We start from the raw sequence: 25403 nt of genomic DNA on the forward strand, positions 1-25403 counted from the left end.
TCACCTGCGACAGCGACAGCGGGTGGCTCTCGGTGCTGGGCCCTGGCTGCCCGGCCGTGGCCTTCGGGGCCTGGAGCTGGCTCGGCGTGGGACTGTGGTGAGCAGGGCGCTCGGGGCAGGTGAGGCTCCCCCCGGACCCCTAGGCTCCCCCCACAGCTGACCACGGCTTCCAGCAAGGGGCCCTCTCCTCTTGTCCCTGCCACCCACCCCACCCCCGCCACTGTGTCCTCCCTGCTGACCCCACGCAGCAGCTTCCAGGCTGGTCTTGCTGTTTTTGCGCTTGTGGCCTCCAAGCCACATTCTGCACGGAGGCCAGACTGATGGCTTTATTACTTTATGTTCTTACAAATAAAACTCTGATCCTGACACTCCTTTACTCACGTCCCGTCGCTGGGAGCCGTCCCACAAAGTCGAGGGTCGAGGTCTCCTCTTGAGTCTCTAGGTGCTGCGGCCCACGCTCCGAGTTCCCCCTGCTGGCCCTCAAGGGTGAGAAAGACCCGCCCGCCCTCCGCAGCCCCAGCCACATCCCATCCAACACTCAACTTCTCTAATCCTCCCCTCTCCCCTCTAATTCTCCCCTGACCTCTGTGAGGGCTTCCCCACCTTGGCGCAGTCTGGGCCGCGCCAGGCTGTCCTGTACGCAGAGGGGGTGGGGGTGGAGGGGTGGAGGTGGGGGGATAAGGGGTGGGCTTCCGGCTTTCTGCCCCCTGGATGCCAGGAGCCTGTGTCCATCCCAATGGTGACAACTGAAGTGTCTCCAGATATTGTCAAATGTCTTTTTTTTTTTTTTTTTAATATTTGGTCCATCCATTCATGAGGGACACGGAGAGAGAGAGGCAGAGACCCAGGCAGAGGCAGAAGCAGGCTCCATGCAGGGAGCCCGATGCAGGACTCGATCCCGAGACCCCGGGGTCATGGCCTGGGCTGAAGGCAGTGCTAAACTGCTGTGCCCCCCGGGTGCCCTTCTTTCTTTCTTTTTTTTAAATAAGATTTATTTATTTATGATAGACACAGAGAGAGAGAGAGAGAGAGAGAGAGAGAGAGAGGCAGAGACACAGGCAGAGGGAGAAGCAGGCTCCATGCCGGGAGCCCTATGCGGGACTCGATCCCGGGTCTCCAGGATCACGCCCTGGGCCAAAGGCAGGCGCCAAACCACTGAGCCACCCAGGGATCCCCTCTTTCTTTCTTTTTCAAAAAGATTTTATTTATCTGAGAGGAGAGAGAGCAGGAGCAGGGAAAGGGTGGAGGCAGAGGGAGGAGCAGCTACCCCCCAGCAGGGAGCCCCCACGTGGGCGCTCTGGCTCAGGACCTGAGCTGAAGGTAGAGGCTGCACGGACTGAGCCCCAGGCGCCCCTTTAATTTTCAGTTAAACAACACAATCGTCTTGTATGAGCACGCCCCGTGGGGTATTTCAGAACTTTACCCAAAATTCAGATCTACTGTTTGTAGCTGCCCAATGTGGCCTTGCTGCCTGGGGGCCGCGTCACCACCCGTGACCCTCACGGGTCTGCAGGGTTTTTACCGATTGCAATGAGCAGATTTCTCTTTTATGGGTTTGTTTTTCTGTCACTTGTACAGCGAAGCAGCTCCTCTTCCGTAATTACAGCGAGTTGTTCTCAGGGTCAGATGGTGGAGAGGAACAAGAGCCTGGCCTCTCCCTCCAGGCCTGTGGCCGAGACACCCGTAATAAGAGACAGACTAGCAAGAGAAGGACCAACCAAGTCCAGTTACCGAGTGTGCCTCGTGTGTACTCACGGGAGACCCAGGAACCTGCGTGCATCCTGGAAACCCAGAATCGTTAATTCTTAAACTCCCGCGAGGTTGGGCCTACTGCCAGGTTCAAGGTGAAGTATGTGATTCTTATTATAAGTGGTGTTAGGATATTTAAGACAACTTAATATCTATTGTGTTAATAAGTTTATTAGCTCTACAAGCCCATGTTAGCCGGGGAAGTGCTTCTTGTTAGCTTCAGAATCAAAGTGCTTATTAAAGAAAATTAAATATAGTGATACCGGAAGTATAATTTAAACATTTAAAGAAAAAAAAAGAGAAAAAAAAATAAAAAAAATAATTAAAAAAAATAAACATTTAAAGATAATTAAGTAGGATATAAATGGGACTGATTCTTCGAAGAGAGTAGTTGTGGGGTTTTTTTTTTTTTTTGGCATTTGAGTCTGGTTTTTTCAAGTTGAGTCACTCAAGCTTTATTCAAAACGCCCTTGAAAGTGAACACCTTTATGTATTTAAAATAATATAGCTTAAATATTGACCTTCATTTATTAGTTTTTTTACCTTAATTTGTTTATATTAATCAGGACCATCAGGGAAAAGCAAATAACCTTCCCTGTGCTTAAAGATTGCACATAATCCATAGTGACAGTTTTAAAGAGTCTTTTCCTCTCTTGTTTTTTGAGCTGGAGGTGGGGGCAGGGGGAAAGGGAGGGAGTCTCAGGAAGACTCCGTGCTGAGCATGGACCCTGAGATCAGGACCTGACCCCAAATCAGGAGCCCGCTCCTTGCCCCACTGAGCCCCCTGGCCGCCTCTCGAGGATTATTTTTCATGAAAGTCAAGATGGACAAGGTTCTAACAAGTGGGTTTGGTCACCCATAGCCTTTCTCAATAGCCACTGGAAACTAGATTTCAATAAGGAAATGTCCTAAACCCAGCACTTTATTTTGAACCCTGGGTCCTTCCTGCCAGAGGGAGAACTTCCCTTTCCCCCTTGACTTTGCTCCCTTCTTTTCTTCATGTCACCACTGGCGGAGCAAATATGACTCAGAAACCGGTTCCTCGGGTTGTAACACTTGGATGATGCACACTTGGGTCATTACGCCGTAAACCAATGCCTGTGTTCGTTGGGCTGGGTTCTCCAGAAGGCGCATCGCTGCCCGTGTTGCTGAAGAATACTCACAGGTGTGGGGACAGAGGACGAGCCACGGGCCGCGGCTGCTAGGGATCTGTCCCTTGGCTGGAAGGATTTTATGTGAATCAGAAATCCTGCCAGAAGATTCAAGAAGCTGTAGAGGTGGCACAAATCTGTGAAGGACCAGCATGGGGATCCTATACTCCGAGGTATGTGACCTTTCTGGAAAAAAGGTTCCAAAGGTGTTGAGAATTGCTCTTGCATTTCTAATATGATTTCCTGCTTCTGTTAAAAAATGTGTCCTTTTCTGGTTTGGCTTTCTGTGAGAATGTTAAGTCAAAGCCAAATGCTGTGTACAAAGATCTTTTTGATGTATTTAGTATTTTAAGGCAAATTATTTCGCGATTCTAAAGCTCTAGCTAGGTCGGAGCAGAGAACAGTACAATATATATATATGTCACAAAGTCCAGACGTTTGTGGGGGTCGTCTGGGTCGTGCGGGAACTCATGAAAATAGAATTAATGGAGCCATGTTTCTGATGTCAAACTTCCAGAGGGAAAGTGAAAATTGTACCCAATTGGATTTTTTTTTTTAGATTTTATTTATTTATTCCTGAGAGAGAGAGAGAGAGAGAGGCAGAGACCCAGGCAGAGGGAGAAGCAGGCTCCATGCAGGGAGCCTGATGCGGACCTCGATCCCAGGACCCCAGGATCAAGCCCTGGGCTGAAAGCAGACGCTCCACCGCTGAGCCCCCCGGGCGCCCCCCAATTAGATTTTCTAACCATACAGAAGTAGACTGGCTCTTGTACGGAACCGCATAGACGGAGTGACAGCTTTCAGCCTGGCATTTGAAAAGCGATTCACTACCAGCAATTATAAATAAAGATTACCCCTGCATGGGAGGGGTATCAATGCAGGATATATTTTTGGTAGCTTGAGTTTTTGCTTTTCACATCTGACGAATACAAAAATGTCTTCCCCTGAATTGAAAGTAACCTAGTAGGATCAAATCAATTTGTAGTAGTGTGTCGGAGGCGCACAAGCAACAGGTCAACTAGAGTGTAAGAGGTGTAATCACATCATTGTTCACCCTTTACTCCCTTTTCTCTCGGACAGAATTGACCTGTTAGTCTGCATTTCGTTCCAAATGCTCAACAGAACCTCCCAAGGTGGTTCTTCTCCTCATATCAAAGGCAGTTTCTCTGCACTTGCAACCATTTCTAATGCCCGTGGTGCGTGTATGTGTGCCAGCCTCCCTCTAGTCAGTGAGACTAGAGTCATTGAGTCTCTATAGTCAACCCAACCTTGAGGAGGTTAAAATTCTACTTATGTCTTGCTCAAAGGCTTTATCTGGGTGACGCGATCATACATACAAACTGACAACACGCGCAGTTTTCTGAAACGTTACTGCGCTGCTGGTTCTCAGACTCTAGAGGGCCTGCAGGTTGAGGAACCTAAAAGAGAGGAACTTGTTTAATGTGATGTCGGGAGCCCCCAGCCCAGAGGGTCTGTTTCATTTGGTCTGGTCTGCGGTGGGGTCCAGGGACTTAGTTTTTAGGGGAGCATCCCAGCTGAGTCTCCCATAAGGGGTGGATTCACCTCCCCGGGGAGAGAAATACTGCTCTAGGTGAGGGCTCTTCAAATTTCAATGTGAGTACAGATCACCCAAGGCTCTTGTTCAAATGCAGATTTTCGTTCTGTTGGTCTAGATGGGGCTGAAGATTTGCATTTCAATTCCTTGATGCTCATGCTGTCGTACCTGGACCACACTTTGAGTAGCCAGATTGCAATAATTACGTTAAAAACAACAACAACAACTTAGAACAATTGTTCTTTGCCAGGCAGTGAGTTGAGTCAAGGCGAAGTAAGATACGTTGAATTATTTACAAGTATCGCTGCCTTGCTGCCGGGGTGGAAGGAAATTTTCCTCTACACTCGTCTAAGAACTTAATTGACCCGAGATAGATTGACGGGAGAAAATTGAATTGAATTTTGTACATATAGGGACCCTACGTACATGAAAGTTTAAAGGCAGAAGGGTGAGATGAAGGACAGGAGCCCTCCTGAGCTAAGCCGTGGAAGAGGGGCCCAAAATTTAACAGAGAGGAGGCCAAAGCACAGGCAAAAAGCAGAGCAGATATTTGGCAATTAGACGTGTGCCCTGCCCCACACATGGTCACTCAGATACTATTTCTCTCTGGTAAAAACTCTCATTCTGGGAGAGACCCCTAATTTAAATTCTTCTTGGTAGTTAAGGAGAGGGCAAAAGTTTTTCTTGAGCATGTGGGATCTTGATTGCTTCTAGCTAAAAAAGAGTTCACATGCCAAAGTGGCATATTTTGGGGAGACTTACTCTGAACCCCTCCAGGATCAGTGTGAATATCCCCAGAAATGGAATGAATCTTTCACTTTTCAAATATACAGAGGACCAAGTGACTTGGAATTTACTATATTTAAAGACAAATTCAACAACCACACACGTGCAAACACACATGCATACATGCACCCCTAAAAATCCCTAACACGGGGAGCCACCTAACACTGGGTGGCTCAGTGGTGGAGCGTCTGCCTTTGGCTCAGGACGTGACCCCGGGGTCCCGGGATCCGAGTCCCGTGTCGGGGTCCACGCAGGGAGCCTGCTTCTCCCTCTGCCTGTGTCTCTGCCTCTCTCTCTCTGGGTTTCTCATGAATAAATAAATAAAATCTTTAAAAAATAAAAAAAATAAAAATCCCTAACATGCCTACAAGCTCATTGGTCATTGTTCAAAGTTCCTAATTAATATTGATCCCAGGTAGTCTAAGGTAGTGTTGACATAGATGTTGTGACCATGCAACTCCACACCACAAGTAGAAGTGGATTCCAGGCCCTTCCATCTCTGCACTGTCTACTCACTCTGCTAACAGCAACGGGACACACAGGACCCCAGGGAAGTCCACCATTTCTGGAAAGGAGATAGTTGTTTCCCTTTTTGGCAAATAGTTTCTCAACTTGCAGAATTCCCCGTTGATATCAACTACCACTACTATTTCCCCCCCTCTTCCTCCCCCCCTCCCTCTCTCCCCCTCCTCATCTTCCTCCTCTGTTTTCTTCTTCTTCTTCTTCTTCTTCTTCTTCTTCTTCTTCTTCCTTCTCCTTCTCCTTCTCCTTCCTCTTTCTTTTTAAGATAGAAGTAGCCACCACTGAGGATAGTAAAAACCTAGTTTGAGTGGCAGGTTTGTATGAGGAATAAAGGTTAAATCTTCCATAGTGTCAGTTGGGTCTAGGATGCTGTTTGTGGCAGGGAGGTGTTTATTTTGCTGTCTCATTCTTCCCCAGCAACAGCTGATCCCGGGGGATCCTGGGCTAGTAGTAGGAGGACGTTCTCAGGAAGCTCTGTCCCAGGTGCTCTGGGTTGTGGGCCGGCTTTAGACACTTTGCATTTTCTATTGACCAAGTCATGGTGTCCAAAGCAGAGGGTTCTAGAGCTGCACCAATTCCACTGAAGTTTTTGAAGATACCTATTATCCCCGGATACCACCTTCTTGATACCTAGACTGACATTGTGTTATTCCACACCTAGGACTGGAGTAATCTGGCTGGAGCAATGGTTGTAAGTGCTGAAGAGAAGTGGGTCCTTTTAGATCAGAAGAAAGCTTAGCTCGCTTTCTATAAGCTGCAACTGTCGCTGCATGTGGGAGTGGGAATTACCTGTGGATGGAAAAGAAAAAAAAAACAGTTTACTCTTACCCTTGGGGGTCCTGATGCAGAAGGTTGGGGGGTGGACCTTTTGTGAGACTCTCCCATCTCCAATTTTAAAGAGGTTGAGAAGCTCTGGAGTAATCCCTCAAATATGAAAACATAACCTACTCATCTGTCATGTGTGCACCGCTCTCTTTTCTGCCCCGTGTCAGTCGCTCTGTGCTTCCTAGGTATAAAGAAAAACAGGGCAAGAGTGAGCCAGTGCTGCCCCATCCCTTGGTCCTATACTGCCAAAAGCACCTTTATGGAAAAAAATTAATTCCAGTGTAGTTAACATACCGTGTTTGTTCTATTAGCTTCCGGTGTATGATGCAGTGATTCAACAGTTCCACACATCGTTCAGTGCTCATCAGGATACGTGTACTCTTAACCAAGGCACCTATTTTTTTTAACAAAAAAACAACTTAGTAAAGTTCCACCTCCCGCCTTGAGGTGTGAGAAGCTTTTCTAGATTGGTAATGTAGGCTTGTCATTTTTCCTTAGAGCTGTAGGGGAGGAGAAAATTCTTTGTCCCTCTTCTCATCTCGGGTTGATTGCCTGGAGCCCTGCAAGTTAGATTGACAGTTGAAATATTAACAAAATAAAAGCAAACAGAAATTTATTAGCACAGGCATTGTGCATTTGTGTGGGAACATTCATCGATGGGTAACTCACCAGGGTGATTAGTACTTGGGATCTTGCAGCATCTCAACAGAAAGACGATGCGTGATCAGAGGAGCGATCAGACACGGGAGAAGGGCTTTGAGTGTCTAGGGTGGCAAACTGTGGAAGTGAAATATAATGTGGTGCTAATGGAAGACGAGGGCTACTTAGTAAATTTTATTATGTCGATTCCCTTGGTGCCTTCTCTGGGCTGACAAGGGTAACCTCTGTTCTTCCTGGCAGGGAATTTCCTTCACAAATTTATGTCATGCTTTTAGCTAAATAGGAGGAAGGCAGAGAGCTTTCCTTAAATCTGCTTCTTCTCAGTTGCCTTCAGCTCAAAATAATTATTATGCCGGGATGGATTTGGGGTCCATATTCTGTATATATAGACATGCACACATGTATTGGGGAATGCTTGACATAACATTATATTAGTTTCAGATGTATAGGGTAATGACCCGTATTTGTAGCAAAATGATCACCACACTGAGGTCAGTTAACGTCCATCACCACAGATCCTTACACACTTTTTTCTTGTGACAAGAACTTTCAAGATCTATTCTCCTAGCTACTTCCAGACATATATTACGTCCCCATGATTTATTCGTTTATAACTCAGAATTTGTACCTTTTGACTCCCTTCAACAATTTAGCACCTTCCACCTCTTCCACCTCACCCCAGGCAGCCGCCAATCTATTCTCATGCCCTGGATTTTGTAGTTGTTATTGATTTTATTTTGTTCCTGTTGACATTGTTTAGATTCCACACATAAGTGAGATCAGATGGTATTCACCTTTCTCTGAGTTATTTCAGTTAGCATGATGTCCTCAATGAGGTCCATCCACATTGCAAATGACAAGGTTTCATTCTTTTTTTATGGCTGAGTAGTATTCCATTGTGTGTGTGTATGCCACCCCTTTATCCATTCATCCATCTGTGGACATTTAGGATGTTTCCAGTATATTTTTATTTTTATTTATTTATCTATTTTTTAATTTTTTTAAATTTTTATTTATTTATGATAGTCACAGAGAGAGAAAGAGAGAGAGGCAGAGACATAGGCAGAGGGAGAAGCAGGCTCCATGCACCGGGAGCCCGATGTGGGATTCGATCCCGGGTCTCCAGGATCGCGCCCTGGGCCAAAAGCAGGCGCCAAACCGCTGCGCCACCCAGGGATCCCTATTTATCTATTTTTTAAAAAAGACTTTACTTATTTATTCATGAGACAGAGAGAGAGAGAGAGAGGGAGAGAGAGAGGGAGAGGCAGAGACACAGGCAGAGGGAGAAGCAGGCTCCAAGCAGGGACCCAGATGTGGGACTCGATCCCAAGACCCCAGGATGACACCCTGAACCAAAGGCAGACGCTCAACCACCGAGCCACCCAGGTGCCCCCCAATATGTTTTTAAGAAAGAAGGAGAGAGTAAGGAAGCATTCCCAGGTTGGTCCTGGCGTCTGAACAGAGGGTGTGTTAGAGCTCAGTGAGAGAACCTAGATTGGAATAACCAACCCCTGCTAAGGAAGCTGGGCCCTCAAGCAGGGCTGACTCATTTAAGCCCTTATCACACATATTTTTTCATATTATTTACAATAACAGGAAACATTTAATTAGGGCTTGTTATATATGGGGTTATGTTCAAGCACTTCATGCGTATTAACTGATTTAATACTTACAGCAACCATATAAGAGAATCACTATTATTGTCTTTTTTTTTTTTTTTTTTTTTTTTACAAATGAAAACATTGAAGCAAAGGTAGTTTAAGTAACTTGCCCAGGATTATGCAACTAAAAGCACTTCCTGGCTAGAGACTGGGGGCTGGGAGAGGAGCCTTGTGTTCGTCTACTCAGGGAAATTATGCTTCCACCACTGATGAACACGTCGGTTCTTTGCCCATTACTTTCTCAATAGGGACACCACATTCCAGAAACAAGTTGGTCTTAACCCCTCTGCTTTCTGCCAGTACTCCTCCCGGCTAGGATACACTGTCACCTGTTTCTCTGAGGGAAAGGATAGGGAACGCTGAATCCAGGTAGCAGAGCGCTACGGTCCACTCGTACCCTGCAGACCACTACTGCACTGCAAAGTATTACACAACTTGGAAGGAAGGAAGATGTGTAAGAATTCAACTCCAAAGCGTCAGGAATCCATACTTAAGAGACATGTAGACTCTTCTGTGGACTCTTGACCCTACTGGCTGGGGGGGGGGATGTCTTGAAAATAACATCAGAATGATGTTTCCCTTTAGATTTGGAAAGGTCTAACGATAAATGGAGGTTAAATAGGGTTTTTGGGGAGAGCTGGTTGAGTCAAGAGGAGACGGGGTGAGAGCTATTGGCAATGGGAAGGCCATTGGACTGGAAGTCAAGAAAACTTAAAATTCAGTACTGACCACACCAGGAACTCCATGGGGCTTTATAAAAGAAGACAGCAGGGTGAGGTTGGGTTTAGTGTCCTGTCATTCTGCGATACGAGAGAAGAAAGAGCAGAAATGATGGAAACAAAACGCCTCCTTCGCGATCTTACCAGCTCCCTCTACTTTGTCTTCATGTTGAACCCCTAGTTTTGGCATTGCGTATTCAGAAAAAAGCAGCACCATGGGGCTTCCGCTCTATTTGGTTTCTCAATTCTTTCCTTATTTAAGTATTTTACAAATGCTAATGCATCAAGTTACATTTCTTTTTTTTTTTCATTTTTTTTAATAGTAAATTTATTTTTTTATTGGTGTTCAATTTGCCAACATACAGAATAACACCCAGTGCTCATCCCATCTAGTGCCTCCCTCAGTGCCCGTCACCCAGTCACCCCCACCCCCCGCCCTCCTCCCCTTCCACCACCCCGAGTTCGTTTCCCAGAGTTAGGAGTCTTCATGTTCTGTCTCCCTTTCTGATATTTCCCACTTATTTTTTCTCCTTTCCCCTTTATTCCCTTTCACTATTATTTATATTCCCCAAATGAATGAGACCATATAATGTTTGTCCTTCTCCGATTGACTTACTTCACTCAGCATAATACCCTCCAGGTCCATCCATGTCGAAGCAAATGGTGGGTATTTGTCGTTTCTAATGGCTGAGGAATATTCCATTGTATACACGGACCACAGTTTCTTTATCCATCATCTGTCAATGGACACCGAGGCTCCTTCCACAGTTTGGCTATTGTGGACATGGCTGCTGGAAACATCGGGGTGCAGGTGTCCCGGCGTTTCCCTGCATCTGTATTTTTGGAGTAAAATACAGTAAAATACAAAATGTCCCCAGCAGTGCAATTGCTGGGTCGTAGGGCAGGTCTATTTTAAACTCCAAGTCACATTTCTAAAAGGAAATGATAACTTGAGTGTATGAGCAGAAATCAAGACCAAAACTTTGTAAATATTTATTCATTCACTCACTCCCTCATTTGTTGAATCAACAATATTTGTCGACCATATAGTATATTCCAGGCACATGGTAGCTTCTGGGACGTGGTGATAACCAAATGAGAGTGGACCCTGGCCTCTTGGAGCTACCAATTTTAAAAATGAACATATACACATGAAAAAAAAATTATAAATAGTGGCCATTGAGATCAAGGAAGCATGAGGATATAAGGGGGGGAGCGGTGTACCCAGGTTCTTTGACCTGAAGGGCCCCCCGGGTTAGGGACACTGGGGTGGAGTTCTGAGGAAGGAACGGCGGTCTTCAGAAGCTGGGGGAGAGGGCCACAGACGGAGGGATGGGTGTGTGGAGAACTGGAAGCTTGGACGTGGAGCCAGTGGGACCGACGGGCGAGGGCGGGTGCAGGTTCTGCGGGTAAGAGCGGCTCAGCCAGCTGCGGGCCACAGGGCTACTGTCTCTGCAGGATTTAGAGGCCCATGAAGCTGACCAAAGCTCGTCCTGCCTCTGAGTATGGCCCAAGCTGCGGGGCTCCGGCACCGTCCTCGCTTAGCCATTGTCTGGCAGGGGGGCCCGAAGCCCCGGAGGCTGTGGGGGGCACGTCCTCACATCCTCCGGGCCCTGCCCTCACCTGTTCGGAGGCCTGGGGTGCTGGGGAGATACCTGGGCTTCTGATCTGCTGCATCCTGGGGGCTAGAGCCCCCGTTGGTCCTCCTCGGTGGGGGAAGGCTTTCCTGCTCTCTCCCCTTGCTGCCGCTGGTGTCACGCTTCCTGGGTCTGAGCCCCGGAGCAGCGCCTCTGGCCTCCTGGCGGCAGACTCGACTTGTCTCCAGATCTTGTTGGAGAAAGAACACAAAACAGGCAGCTGTGTGCCCTGCCTCCATTTCTCCTCGTTGCTACGAGTCCCCACAGTCCAGGCCCTTCCGGGGCCTTCCTTCATGGGACAGAAGGGCTAAGGGAGCCTAAGACAACCTTTAAAACAAAAACAAAAACAAAAACAAAAACAAAAACAAAAAAACTCTGTGCCTTTTGTATTTGTCTGGAAGAAGGAACTTCTTAGGAAGTCTCCAAACCCTAGTGTGCGACGAAATGACTCCTCAGAGAGAAAGGCTTGAGATCAGTTGTTGGAATAAAAGGAAACCCTTGCTGCGTTCCCTGAGGTGGCGCAGTCTAGGCGTCCCTCCAGGTTTCCTGGGAAGACCCTCCCCGGTGCGCGGGTCCACCTGAATCCATTGGCTTCAAAGGGTGCAAATCCTCCTCGGAAGTTGTTATGAGACATTTTATGGGGCTGGAGCCTCAGTAAGAGCAGGTTCCTGAGCAGCCCACCCCGTCCCCTGAAGGCCGCCAGGGTCCCGCGGGACCTCTCCCCAGGCCCGGAGTCAGGGAAGTCCCATTACTTTTTTTTAAAGGTTTTATTTATTTATTTGAGAGACACAGCGAGAACAAGAGTGCAGCAGGGGGCAGGCAGGGGGGCGGGCTCGGCTGGGCAGGGAGAGGCAGGCCTGGATCCCAGGACCCTGAGGCCATGACCTGAGGGCTGACGCCTCACCTCTGCAGCCCCCGCCCCAAACGTGGTCATGTTAGATAATAGACGCAGAATCTGTAGTTGCCCATCCGCAGGCTGCAGGTGTCACATGTCCCCGAGAGATGCTGCTTCAGTTTGAGGGCCTGGGGGAGTGAGGCCCGAAGTGGGCTGGGCCTGGGGTTCCAGCACCCAGACTGGGGGTATTTTGAAAGCCAGGAGACGTTGGACAAGTAAAGCGCACTGAAGCTCGTCCCTGACGGTCCAGGTTTCCGGAGTTTCTTTTTTTCTTTTCTTTTCTTTTCTTTTCTTTTCTTTTCTTTTCTTTTCTTTTCTTTTCTTTTTTTTTTTTTTTGTTTCCAGAGTTTCTGCCACTCCTCACCTCATATTAGCATAAGGGTCATCACGGTTCCACTATTGTTCCCCTGGCACCCTCCTGAGTAGTTTGCAGAGGTTCTCAACCTTCCCTGGGCCTCTTACATGACACTAACGCCCCCACCTGGCTCCAGTCTCCCCCCTAGGTTACTGGGACGCCCAGGGTCGAGCGCCTGCCTTGGGCCCAGGGCGTGACCCCAGGGTCCCAGGATGGAGTGGCAGGTCGGGCTCCCTGCATGGAGCCTGCTTCTCCCTCTGCCCGGGTCTCTGCTTCTCTCTCTGTGTCTCATGAATAAATAAATAGAATCTTTAAAAAAAAATCTAAGAAAATCAAAGGGCCCTGATGCTTAGCCAGGCTTGAGTCCCCCTGCGCTGGAGCAGCTAGTGGGCTCTCAGGTCAAGACCGTGGTCTGGTTGCAGAGAGAAGGCGGAGGCCCAGGGAAGCGCCCACGGGGCGGGAGGGGCTGTGCGGCGGGCAGGGAGGCGGCCCTGGATGGCACCGAACCAGCTGGAGGGCAGGTGGCTCATGGCAGGGGCACAGGGCGCCGGGGCAAGAGGCGAGGGGTGCAGGGATGCAGGGGAGAGGGGCGAGGGGAGCAGGGACGAGGGGTGCAGGGGCAAGAGGCTCAGGGGCGTGGGGGGCGCAGCGGCGCAGGGGCAAGGGTCCGGGCAGGCCCCAGCCCAGCACGCCCCGGGTCGTTGCTCCATGGCGGAGGAGCGCACGGGACAGGGCAGCCGAGGCTGGAGGACCCGGGGTCAGGACGGCCTCTCTGCCGGGGCGACGGAGGGCACGGGGGGCAAGGCCTGCGCGCTGCCCACGGGGTCGGTCCTGCTGAGGACGGAGCCCGGGCCTTGGGCCCTGAGGCCTCACAGGGCGGCGCGGGGGGGACAGAGGCACCGCCATCACCGTGCACCCCTGCACCTGTTCCCTCTGGGCCGGGTTGCCCAACGCCCCCACCCCCCACTCCGCAGCCTCCTCCTCCAGGCGGCCTCCCTGGGCTCAGCCAGGGCTGCCCGCTGGGGGACGCTGGGGCTTTACGCTGGCCCAGAACCTTCTCTGGGATGGCTGGGCGCTGGGAGGAGGCTAATGAGCCTAGAGGACTGTGTGCGGGGCTGGGGGAGGCCGGGAGGGACCCTGAGGGACCCCGAGAGACCCCGAGGCCGGTCACTCCAGGGGCCCCAGGAAGCACCCGAAGGCAGACCAGCTCCTTTTCCCCTCCCTCCTCTTTCTCTGCAAAGATTCTCAGGAGCCCAAGCGCAAGGACCCTTACCGGGTGTCCCCTGTGGTGTCCCCTGCGGGTGTGCGCTCAGGCTGTCAAGGCTTTTAAGGTTTTGGTTTTTTTTGGAAAGCCTTTAATTTCTTAAGAGCAGCTGGAAATCTGGATGACGACATGAAATACTCAGTTATTTTTAATGCCGTGATTTTTAAAAAAAGGGTCACCCATTGGCCTTACAGATGATGCGGAAGGTGCATCAGTTGGGGAGGGACTTGAGGTCCAGCATGTGGCCATCATGGGGTGACAACGTACAACGACTTTTGGCCCATTCCTCTGTTTCGTGACTGAGGACACGGACACACGTAGGGGAAGAGATCTGCTCACAGGCCGCAGGACGGTGGCCGCGGAACCAGACGTTGGGCCAGTTTGCTGCCGGCAGACTCGCGTCCGTCCAGCTGCTCGGGGCCCCGTGTGGCAGCCCAACTGGTGACCAGGTCTGCTCCCGGGGTGACGCCAGGGTGGCAGGAAGGTGACGTGCGTCATTGTGCGTTTGGGCTGCTTTTCGGACCCGTGTCTCGTGCTCACGTCCTTTTGGGGCCCAGAGGTTTGCCTCCCTCTGCTGCGGAGCCGACTTTCCTTAGGATGCTCCATCAGTGGGGCCCTGGGCTCAAAGGGTGAACCCTACAAGCGCGGGACGATGGTGTTTGGCGAGCTCGGAGCCTAGAGCTCCGAGCCCGGGGCCCCAGCTGGCACGTGTTGCCCGCCTCCAGCTGCTGTCCCTCTGCTTCCCCAGCTGGGCAGCGCCTCTGTGCCCCGACCCCGACCGCGGCGGCCCACACGGGAGCCACGGCCTTGTCACCCAGGAGAGCCGCCTGGACGCGCAGGGCAGTAAATCCCGCCGGCTGAGTGCCACCTGTGCACCGCGCATCCTTCTGGGCGGCGGGTTTGGCTCACGCTTCCGAATAAAATCAGCCTGAGACTGTGGAGTGTTGGCCTCTGGGGCCCTGGGCGGGGGACATGGGGTGACGAGGGCCGGGGCGGCCTGAGCCTCCGCCCCTCCCGGTGCACCAGCCTGGGCCACGCCATAAGGAATCCTTAGGAAAGAGCAACAGGTGGCAATTGTGGGGAACCAGCTCTGGCCTGGGAAGGCCTGATAAGGGGAGAACTGAGTGGTGACCTGAAGGGCTGGCTCGCCCACAGCTGGAGGGGGGATGGAGGGGGGGACAGGGAGGAGGACCACACGGGGGGGGGGGGGCAAAGGTGTCCCATGCGGAGGGGCTGCGAGGGCTGCAGCTCAGATGGAAGGAACCGAAACTGAGGCATTGAGAACAGAGGTCCGGGGGGGCCCATGGGGCAAGGGGAGGTCGGCTTCGGTCTTGCTGTTAGGCTCCCATCATGCTTTGCAAAGCTCATTCTAACACTTTCTAAATGATTCAAGCCGCGGCATGATGGAGACCGAACCTGTCACCTACGATTACAGCTTGGGAACACTTGAGTTTCAAGTGATGGGTGAGGACCCCTCTCTCGGGGGGGTTTTGTTAGAGCCGTATTGAAACTCTGCTTTCGCGTGTTCCCCCTCAGCCCATCTGCCAGGCAGCCTACCAGAATGACTTTGGGCAGGTGTGGCAGCTGGTAAGAGAAGACAGCGCCTGCATCAACGTGCGAGACGGCTTTAATGGAGACACCCCCCTGATCTGCGCTTGCAGGCGAGGACACCTGAGAATCGTTTCCTTCCTTTTAAAAAGAAATGCTGACGTCAACCTCAAAAACCGGGTGAGGCCATTACACGTGAGTGGAGGGAGCCGTCGACCATGGTCATCCGCCCCCCGCACGGCAGTGATGGATGCCGTGCTCCTTGCGCGGAGCTCCTGGCACCAACATTTCGTTTTTGGCCTTACTTTAGAGGGACAGACATATACTATTCTATTAGGCTAAGAAGGCAAAGAAATCATAGCTCAAGCAGCAGGCGTATTTTGTGGGGAATTACGTCCTCCTGCTTCTGAAAAGAAAGGTAATGGTTCACTCACTTGACTAGTGAGAGCTTCTCCCTCTCTTTTCCTCCTCCTTCCCATGCTCTTCCTTCCACTTGCCTCCCCTTCTCTTCCCCCTCACCGTCACAGAAAGATTTCCCGGAAAAAAATAGTGACCTGGCGGTGCTATGTCATTAGGCTTTTACCTACTGTGTCAATGTTCTCCAGAAGAGCCTACACCTTGCCTATAGGATTGCTTATAGGATTGAAGAAAGCCAGAGAGAGATTGTCAAGGACTAGCAGACTCGTGACCCAGAGGGTCCTTGAAGCCCCACAGAAGGCACAGAGATTGTACTCAGATGCGGCTCCCGCTGGTGGGTCTTCAGGACCATTGCTGTGAGCATCCGGTCGGAGCACGTTCGAGCATCCAGTGTCCTCCTCACAGCAAAAGTGACACTCAAAGGACGCTGAATACATAGGAAAAAAAAAAACAAACTAATGACCATGAGTGGCCTGTTCCCACTGACACACATTCAGTGAGGACAAACAGGGGCAGGACCCTTCGTGTCAGTCCAACACCAGCTTGTTTGGAGCCATAATATATTCTCAGAAAATGGATCTCTACTGGACCTTCTTGTTCGTACTTAATACTATTTTCTGCCTGGTTGAGTTTAAACGCAAATCGTAAAAGCAAACAAACAAACAAACAAATAAATAAGTAAATAAGTAGATAGATAAATAAATAAAACTAAATGCAAGTTATGCCTGCACTGAATCTAACAGGAGCGCGGCGCAGTGGGGTACGACACCGTCTCCCTAGCACGCCCCGAGGAGCACAGGTCAGCACGGGGAGGGGGCCATGAAGGCAGAGAACCTGAACCAGCCTGCTGGCAACCCTGGTATCATGAGCAGCTCGGAAAGGACTCTAGGGATCCGTTAGAAAAATAGAGATTTTTATCAGAACAAGGCTTTGGCTTACATTTTCTATTTTTTAAAACATGTTTAATGGTTTTTGAATGAGTAATCTTTTTTTTTAATTTATTTTTTGTTGGTGTTCAATTTGCCAACATACAGAATAACACCCAGTGCTCATCCCGTCAAGTGCCCCCCTCAGTGCCCGTCACCCAGTCACCCCCACCCCCCGCCCACCTCCCCTTCCACCACCCCTAGTTCGTTTCCCAGAGTTAGGAGTCTCTCATGTTCTGTCTCCCTTTCTGATATTTCCCACTTATTTTTTCTCCTTTCCCCTTTATTCCCTTTCACTATTTTTTATATTGAATGAGTAATCTTAATTTTTCCTCACTACTGATCGTGGTACATAAATAATTTAACTGGTGCCTTCTCATTTCTTAAGTCTATGTTTACAACGCATTTTCAGAAGTAATGAATAGACAAAGGCCTTAAAACATTTCTGGGGCAATTCATATGCGCATGCCTACTAGAGAGCAGCAATTCTATGGGAAGCCAATTAAAACATAAATATACTTTTTCCTTTTTTTTTTTCTCCCCTTTGGCCTGTCAAATTGACCAGGATTAAAAAAGGAAACAGAGTGTTGGTCAGGAAGGAAGTTTAAATCCTTATGGTTTTAGCGGAGCATGATTTAACAAGCGTTCATACCTTTCACGTCAGCAATCATCCTTTTATAAAGTTTTTTTAAAATTATTTTTTTATTTTATTTTTTATTTTTTTATGATAGTCACACAGAGAGAGAGAGGGAGAGAGGCAGAGACACAGGCAGAGGGAGAAGCAGGATCCATGCACCGGGAGCCCAACGTGGGACTTGATCTGGGGACTCCAGGATCGCGCCCTGGGCCAAAGGCAGGCACCAAACTGCTGTGCCACCCAGGGATCCCAGCAATCATCCTTTTAGAGACTTGCTAAGGACGAATCAGGGAATGTTGACAAAACCTTGTGAATGAGGGCGTCCTATCAGTATAATTCGTAAGAATAAAGAGTTAAAATCTTGAAATGTCCAACAGGTAGAGTTTGGTAAATCAATTAGAATAGCTCTGTTCAACAGACAGTCATGCAGCCATTACAGTCAGATGTTTAGAAGTTTTAAAAGGCACAGAAAATGCACACATTCTAACTGTTAACTGAGAAAAAAAACTGCAGATATGATTTTGCTTATGTGGTAGGATCCTGCGGTTTCAAATTCCACATGATGTACTTTAAAAGACTGGAAGACAATACAGACAAAATGTCAACAGATATTTCTGGGCTGTTTGAAAGTGGCTGATTTTATTTTATTTTTTATTATTTATTTATTTATTTATTTATTTATTTATTTATTTTTTATTTTATTTTATTTTATTTTATTTTATTTTATTTAAGTGGCTGATTTTAAATTGTTGTTATATCCTTACGTAGTTTTTAAAATTTTTCAGGGAACATATATACCTTGGTATTAAAAAGACAAAAAGGGGACACCCGGGTGGTTCAGCAGTTTAGCGTCTGCCTCCAGCCCAGGGCATGACCCCGGGGTCCCGGGAACGAGTCCCTCATCGGGCTCCCTGCATGGAACCTGCTTCTCCCTCTGCCTCTCTCTCTCTCTCTGTGTCTCTCAGGAATAGGTAATCCTTAAAAATAAATAAAAATAAAAAGACAAAAAGTGAAAAAGTGTTCTTATTTAAGAACAGTGCCTCCCTCAAGTGGAACATAGCGTCTCTTTTCTCTCTGGCTTTCTCTCTCTTCACATTGACTTGGTTGGCATTGCAGTCACCGTGGCCTGGTTTGCGTTATTTTTATTGTGCTTATTTCTGTCTCCCTCTGTTTGGTCATGAGACCTTGAAGTTTCACATCCCTCACAACCTCTAGAAACTTAAGTCTATCACCTGATACGTATTTGCACATCCCAATGCTTTGCCCAGTGAGCATATGTGTGTAGAGCAGGGAAGGTACGCCACGCGGTCAAGATTTTCCTGTCAACAAACCACAGGAGGCATAATCCTATACCATAGATGTTCAGGGATGACTATAGCATTTCACACTGAATTCAGTCCTATATTTGTATCTCAAATGCTTTGTCCCCAAAACTAACACACACGTAAGAATTCTTTTTTTAAAAAGATTTTATTTATTTATTCATGAAAGATCCAGAGAGAGAGGTAGAGACACAGGCAGAGGGAGAAGCAGGCTCCATGAAGGGAGCCCGACGCAGAACTCGATCCCGGGACCCCGGGGTCACGCCCTGAGCCCAAAGCAGATACTCAATCACTGAGCCACCTGGGTGCCCCAGGATCCATCTTTTTTTAAAAAAATTATTTATTCATTTTCAAGAAAGAGAGTGTGATGGGAGGAAGGGCAGAGGGTGAGGAAGAGAGAGAGTCTCAAGCAGATTCCCCATGGAGCCCAAGACGGGGCTCGATCCTGCGGCCCTGAGGTCAGGACCGGAACTGAAACGAAGGGTCGGTTGTTGCTGAGGAGCCACTGAGGCCCCTGAAAATCCATCTTTTGATGACTAATAAGATGAGCATGTCACTGTTGTCGCTCTGTGGCTTCCCCCCGACTTGTTCTTCAGACTGTGCTCTGCTTGACATCCCAGTCAATGGAGACGTGGTCTCGTGAATCAGATACGCTCCACACAAAGAGTTGCCATGGGTACCATAGAAATAAAAAGCACAAACCACAAACCAACTTTTTTTTTTTTTTTAAATAATGTAGTATTTTTTTTTTTTAAAGTAAGCTCTCCTGCCCAACATGGGGCTTGAACTCATGACCCTGAGATCAAAAGTCGCATGTTCTATCAACTGAGCCAGCCAGGTGGCCCACAGATGGAATTCTTTTTTTTTTTAATTTTTAAAAATTTTTTAACTTTTTTAATTTTTAAATTTTTTTAAATTTTTAAATTTATTTATTTATTTATTTATTTTTGAGATGAAACCTTTGATTTGGCGATCTGAAAACGTGAAACCTGAGACAAATATTAATAAACAATCCTTTTCTTAATTTTCAGAAAGGGAGAAATTGCTTACATTATGCTGTGAAGAAGAGATTCACCTTCTTTGATTACCTACTCATCATCCTCTTGATGCCCGTTCTGCTTATTGGGTATTTCCTGATGGTGAGTGGCACGTCGGGTGCTCATGGGGTCGGGGTGCACGCCGGGGGCGTTGGGGGTCAATACTGTGACTCGTCGGGTTGCCTGGGCCGGTCAGAGGCACAGAACCAGGGACCAAACAAGCTCTAGGTTCGTGTCCTAAACGTGACTTTTCCAGCGTACGCCTAACGCAGTGATTGAACTACAGTGAGAAGAAAGGTAGCTGACCAGGTGAATCAGTAGTAAAATAAATAATCAGAAAATGAACTAATAAAAATAACTAGAAAAATAAATTAACCTTGATTAAGCATCCTCTGAAGAAAGCAGAAAATCCTGAATTTTAAGAAAAAATTCCCTTATTGCCTCTTTTCTTCAGAACAGTTTTCCAGCGGGAAGTGTCATTACGCCCTTGGGTATTTAAATGTCATGAATAAATAAATAAAATCTTTAAAAAATTAAAAAAAATGTCACAGAATTTGAGGAAGTCCAGTTAACTGCGATAATGCTGATTATGATGCTTGGGTTTATGGGAAAGAGAAAAATCACAAGTCACTGAGAAACACATAATCTGTTGATACTCTGGGGAAGTTCTTGAACAGTTAATTGCGTGTTCGGCACGGAGCGTTGGCATGTGTGCAGTCTCCGGGCTGGCGGGGGCCTGGCCGTTCGGTTCCGAAACCATCACGGGGGTGATGAGCAAGGATCTGTTGACCCACAACCCTGCTCCCCAAGACAGTCGGATGTTTAAAAGCTGGAGGCCTTGGTTGAAATACTGCTTGTGACCAATAACCGCCTCTGTGCGTTTCTCAGGCTTATTCACGGGCCTGCGCTGCACGTCTGTGACGCGTGAGGCCTAAGCTCCAGGACAGGATATTTTAGGGGAAGGACCCAAAAGGCCTACGTTGCCTCAGAGAAAGGAGGAGGAGAAAACCTGTGTAGATGCTGCCACAGGGGTGGGGCTGCAGGGCGGGAGTGGGGGGATGACAGGGTGAGGGGGGAACTGGTGGGGCGTGGTGCGGGGCCAACGGCTGGCCCACCTGTGCCCCCGAAGCAGCTGGGCGGGTGCCCGCACTGTCCCGTGCTGAGTCTCAGGGGACTGGGCCGGAAACGCGGGCTTTGAGGAGCCTCTTCATCTCCTTCCTTGTCCAGTCCCTTCCAACGTGCGGCCCCGGGCCCACCGCGAGCCCGCACTGTGGTGGGGAGGCCGACGGGGGTAGCCCTCGGCCCAGTGGGAGCTAGAGCCTCGTGAGGAGTGGGTCCGTGGAGTGACCACGGACACGCACGTGGGATCACAGGGCCACAGGCAAAGCCGATGGGATGGGTGACAGGACAACCCAGGAGGGAGGGCTCCCCGGCTCCAGGATGGGGAGCGCCATGGACGGGTTGGGATTGCAGTAAGTCCTGTTGAGTAGACAAGTGAGGCACGAAGCGGAGACAATGCCCATTGAGGAACCCGTTCGGTACCCGCTGCTTGTCGCAGGTGTCCAAGACCAAGCAGAACGAGGCCCTGGTGAGAATGCTGCTGGACGCGGGTGTTGACGTCAATGCCACCGACTGCGTAAGTCCCTGCGCTCGCTCATCCGGAAAAACACTCGAGTCGGTGTTTGCCCGCATGGGTGCATCTCCTGCAAAGCTGCTCGCTGCATTTTTTCTAGACACGTCTGCGTTTTCCTTTTCTTCCCCGGCACCCCATTTTCTCTCTCTTTGTGCTCCTGCTGCTAGGCAGGCGGCCTGGAAGCCGTTGGGGTGCTGCTGCTGTGCTCATGGGGATGAAGCCTCCATCGGCTCTGGGACGTTTTTATTTATTTCTTTATTTCTATTAAGATTCTGTTTTATTTCTATTTGAGAGAGAGAGCAAGTAAGCGAGAGGGAGCACGAGTCGGGGGGCGGGGAGGGGACAGCGGAGGGAAAGGGAGAAGCAGGGAGCCCGACGGGGCTCCACCCCAGGACCCCGGGGTCATGCCCGGAGCCTCACCCACTGAGCCCCCCAGCTACCGCCCTCGAGGACATTTTTAAAGGAACCTCCAGCCTTTGGTGAGAAGTTAGGGGAAATGCAGGCTCCGCTAAGGAACTTCCATCCTGGGACATTAAGACACCGGGGGCCGAACGCGTCTGTGTCACCCAGCCTGTCCCTCCGTGCCGGTGGGCGTTGTGGCCACTCAAACTCCACCTGACTCTCAGCTTTGCCACCTGTGAGGTGAGGACACTGACGGGACCTGCGTCGCAAGGCTGGCGGCGCCCGGCCCGCAGGGAGTACCCGGAGAACCCGGGTCTTGGCGGGTCTTGGCAGGTCACGGCGGGTCAGCGGGACGAGGAACAGGCTGGCCGGCCATGTGAGGCTGGCGCCCAGCAGCAGCCTCTCACGTCCTCCTGGTTCTAGGCACGAGGCTCTGTCTTCACCTTCCGCCCCGACCCCATGCTCCTCGGCCTCCCATCAACCATCGTAACTGCATCCAATGTTTATTTCTATGAGCTTTTATTTGCTCATTTTCTATTTGGCTTCCCAGGTCTTTATCGGAAAAGTAGCCGGTTGAAGTCTGAGTAGACGAGAACCAATATTTTCTTTGCGGTTCCTGACTTATTTCCTGTTGTGTGCCTCTGCGTGTGTGCACGTGTGTTACCACTGTTCTGCGGTGCAGATGTGCCCACCCTGTTTCTATTGCTCATTTACATAGTCTTAATTTTGGTTGTTGGTATCATGTGTTTACATGGAGGGAGCTCTGAGTGCATGTGTGCGTGTGGGTGTGTATGACTGTGCATGTGTGCGTGCGTGTGTGCATTCATGTGCATATGTGCACGTGTGCACGTGAGTGTACGTGTGTGTGCATGCATGCTTGTGTGCATGCCTGTGTGCATGTGGGTGTGTGCCCATGTGTGCATGTGTGCGTGTGCACATGCATGAGTGTGTGCATGTGTGCATGCATGTGCATGTGTGTTCATGTGGGTGTGTGCATGTGTGTGTATGCGTGCATGTGTGCGCATGTGCGTGTGCACATGCATGAGTGTGTGCATGTGGGTGCGTGTGCATGTGTGTGTGCATGCGTACGCGTGTACATGTGACTGTGCATGTGTGTGCGTGTGCGCATGTGTGTGCATGTGCATGTGTGTGTGCATGTGCATGTGCACATGCATGAGTGTGTGTGAATATGTGAGAATAAGTTCATGAAATGCATGCTTTTTCTTCTATCTAAAATAGGACTTTTGAATGGATTCGGGCAGACGGCTCCTGTGCCCCACCGTTTCCTTAGGTAGCCGTGCAGTGTATCACGTCAGCCGGTGGTAGCCCATAGGTGGGGGCGCCTGGGGGGGGCTCAGGTCATGACCTCAGGGTCTGGGCTCCGGCTCAGGGGCAGTGGCATCCTGGCTCGCTCTCCCTCCCCTGCTCGCTCACTCTCTCGCTCGCTCTCATGAATCAGTAAAACCCTCCAGAGAGGGCGACGTAGGAGATGTGCTGAGGCCTTTTCCTGGTCTCCTCGTTTAAATTCAGAAGGTCTGGAGCTTTGCCTGTGACCCTGATTTCTCTGGGACGTCTTTCTGCGTCCCTGTGTCTGTGTGTCTGGCTGCGCGATGTCATTCCCGTGTACGCGCACACACACTCACACTCACACTCCTTTCCCTTCCACATCGAGGTGCCCCGTGCACGTGCCCTTCGGTAATTGGACCCTTTATTTCACGCGGGGAGATTCCGAGCCGGGCTCCCTTTCGTGTCACCGCTTCATGGAGGGGAGTGCCCGGGCAGGACCCGCGGGGACCTCGGGGGGGGGGGTATCTCTGGTGTGCCCGCACGCCGAGGCCATGGTTGTCTGGCTGCTTCCAAGGCGGAACTGAGGAGCACAAATGCTGCCGCGGTGAAGTTCCTGTCATCTGTCACTGCTGTTCTGAGCGAGTCCCAACAGAGCAGGTCCGGTGTTCCAGAACGCGGGCCTGGGGGCCTCCCTGGGGGCTGTGCCCCCTGCGGACTTCCGCAGCCTGCTGCAGGCTGTGGGAACTTGGGTCGACGCCCACAGAGGATGGGCCCGTGTGTGTCGGGTGGGGGGGAGGTGGCGGCGCTGCGGACCAGGAGTGTCTGCTGGGCGTGCGCCCTGGGACGGGTGTCCTGGCCCGGAGGGCCACCCGCCGCGTTGGCGAGCGCTGAGCCCGTGTGTTGCAGGCCGGCTGCACCCCGCTGCACTACGCCTGCCAGATGAAAAACCAGACGCTCGTCCCCCTGCTGCTGGAGGCCCGGGCGGACCCCACCATCAAAAACAAGGTAAGGGGGATCCCTGGGTGGCGCAGCGGTTTGGCGCTTGCCTTTGGCCCAGGGCGCGATCCTGGAGACCCAGGATCGAATCCCACGTCGGGCTCCCGGTGTGTGGAGCCTGCTTCTCCCTCTGCCTATGTCTCTGCCTCTCTCTCTCTCTCACTGTGTGACTATCATAAATAAATAAAAATTTAAAAAAATTAAAAAAAAAAAAACAAGGTAAGAATCCCAGGGCCTGGGTCCCGGGGGTGTCCCAGGGGTGGGCGCCTGCCCTGGGCTCAGGCTGTGACCCCGGGGTCCTGGGATCAAGTCCCGGGTTGAGCTCCATGCATGGAGCCTGCTTCTCCCTCTGCCTTGGTCTCTGCCTCTCTCTCCGGGTCTCTTTGAATAAATAAATAAAAGCCTAAAAAAAAAAAAAGGAATCCGAGGCCACGGCCGGAGGGCCCTCCCAGCAGCGGCGGCTTCGTGTTGGGGTGAATCAACCGGCTCCCACGCTGACAGCGCAGCTCCCCGTCCTCGCCGAGGGGCTAGTCCCTGCTTGGGCCCGGGCACGGCTGCACGACCGACCTGACTTCTGTGTCTCCGCAGCGAGGCGAGAGCTGCCTGGAGGTGGCGCGCAGATTGCACTTCCCGCAGATTGAGGCCATGCTAAGGAAGGGCTCCTAACCCCGGGGACGCTGGAGACCTGCGGGACTGGATCGCGTCCCTGGCTGCACCGGCTGCACCGCTGGGCGGCCGAGGACCTGGGTGCTTCCCAGCTTGGCAGGTGCCACGGTGACGCCGCTCCAGGGAGCTCCTGGCTGGCGGCCGCTGGGGACCCTGAGGCTCTCGGAGGGTCCGCTTCGGTCTCAGACTCAGGGTGTCCTGAGGAGGGAGGTGGCGGCTGCCTGGGTCACTCGGATGAGCTACCCTCCTGGAGGCTGCCCTGCCCCGTGGCGCCCGGGGAGAGGCTCCTCCGTCCTGCCGCAAGAGCGAGAGGGCGAGCGACACTGTCGGGCGGGGACGGGACGGGGCGGGACGGGACTGGGCGGGACAGGACGGGGCGCTTCCTCTGTGAACCTTCACCGGCCACGCCCTCCAATAAAAGCCCGTGTCGTCCCGCTGGGAGTCTGCACGGAGGGGACGCGGCGCTGCCGCTCGGAGCTCGGGGCCTCCCCTCTTCCCCCCGGGAGCCGACCAGCCCTCTGGTCTTTGACTTTCATTTATTTGGGAGATGACAGGAGCGCAGCCCGGGGGCAGCGGGGCCCGGGAGGAGCCAGAGCCCAAGCAGGACTCGTCCCGGGGCCGCGGGTCGCAGGCTGAGCCCAGGCACCCTGCTCGAGGGCCTTGAGCTCTGGGGCCGCATGCCAAGGCCCCCCCCCCCCCCCCCGACTTCGGGGGCTCCCGCAGCAGGACCCCTCCACCCTGCTGGTTCCTCTG

At 51.0% G+C, this 25403-nt stretch overlaps 1 protein-coding gene across 2 annotated transcripts; it reads left to right on the forward strand.

Moving 5' to 3' along the window:
* The first annotated feature begins 1714 nt into the window (after positions 1-1714).
* On the forward strand, positions 1715-25002 carry ANKRD22 (ankyrin repeat domain 22). Of its 2 annotated transcripts, none has more exons than XR_008664155.1 (6): positions 1715-1844; positions 2875-3073; positions 15316-15507; positions 19661-19768; positions 21225-21941; positions 23895-23978. XR_008664155.1 is itself a non-coding variant. In XM_055323240.1 (6 exons), exons 1-6 carry the CDS (start codon positions 3053-3055, stop codon positions 24648-24650), a joined length of 576 nt encoding a protein of 191 aa, XP_055179215.1. In that variant the 5' UTR covers positions 2848-3052; the 3' UTR covers positions 24651-25002. The 2 variants fall into 2 exon arrangements, 1 of the variants encoding a protein (XP_055179215.1); XM_055323240.1 differs by lacking the exon at positions 1715-1844 and adding an exon at positions 24573-25002 and having other exon boundaries at positions 2848-3073; positions 21225-21302; positions 23895-23993.
* Positions 25003-25403: the final 401 nt, after the last annotated feature.

The sequence above is a fragment of the Nyctereutes procyonoides genome, unplaced genomic scaffold, assembly GCF_905146905.1.
Source record: "Nyctereutes procyonoides isolate TBG_1078 unplaced genomic scaffold, NYPRO_anot_genome, whole genome shotgun sequence".
In the NCBI taxonomy this organism is placed as follows: Eukaryota; Metazoa; Chordata; class Mammalia; order Carnivora; family Canidae; genus Nyctereutes; species Nyctereutes procyonoides.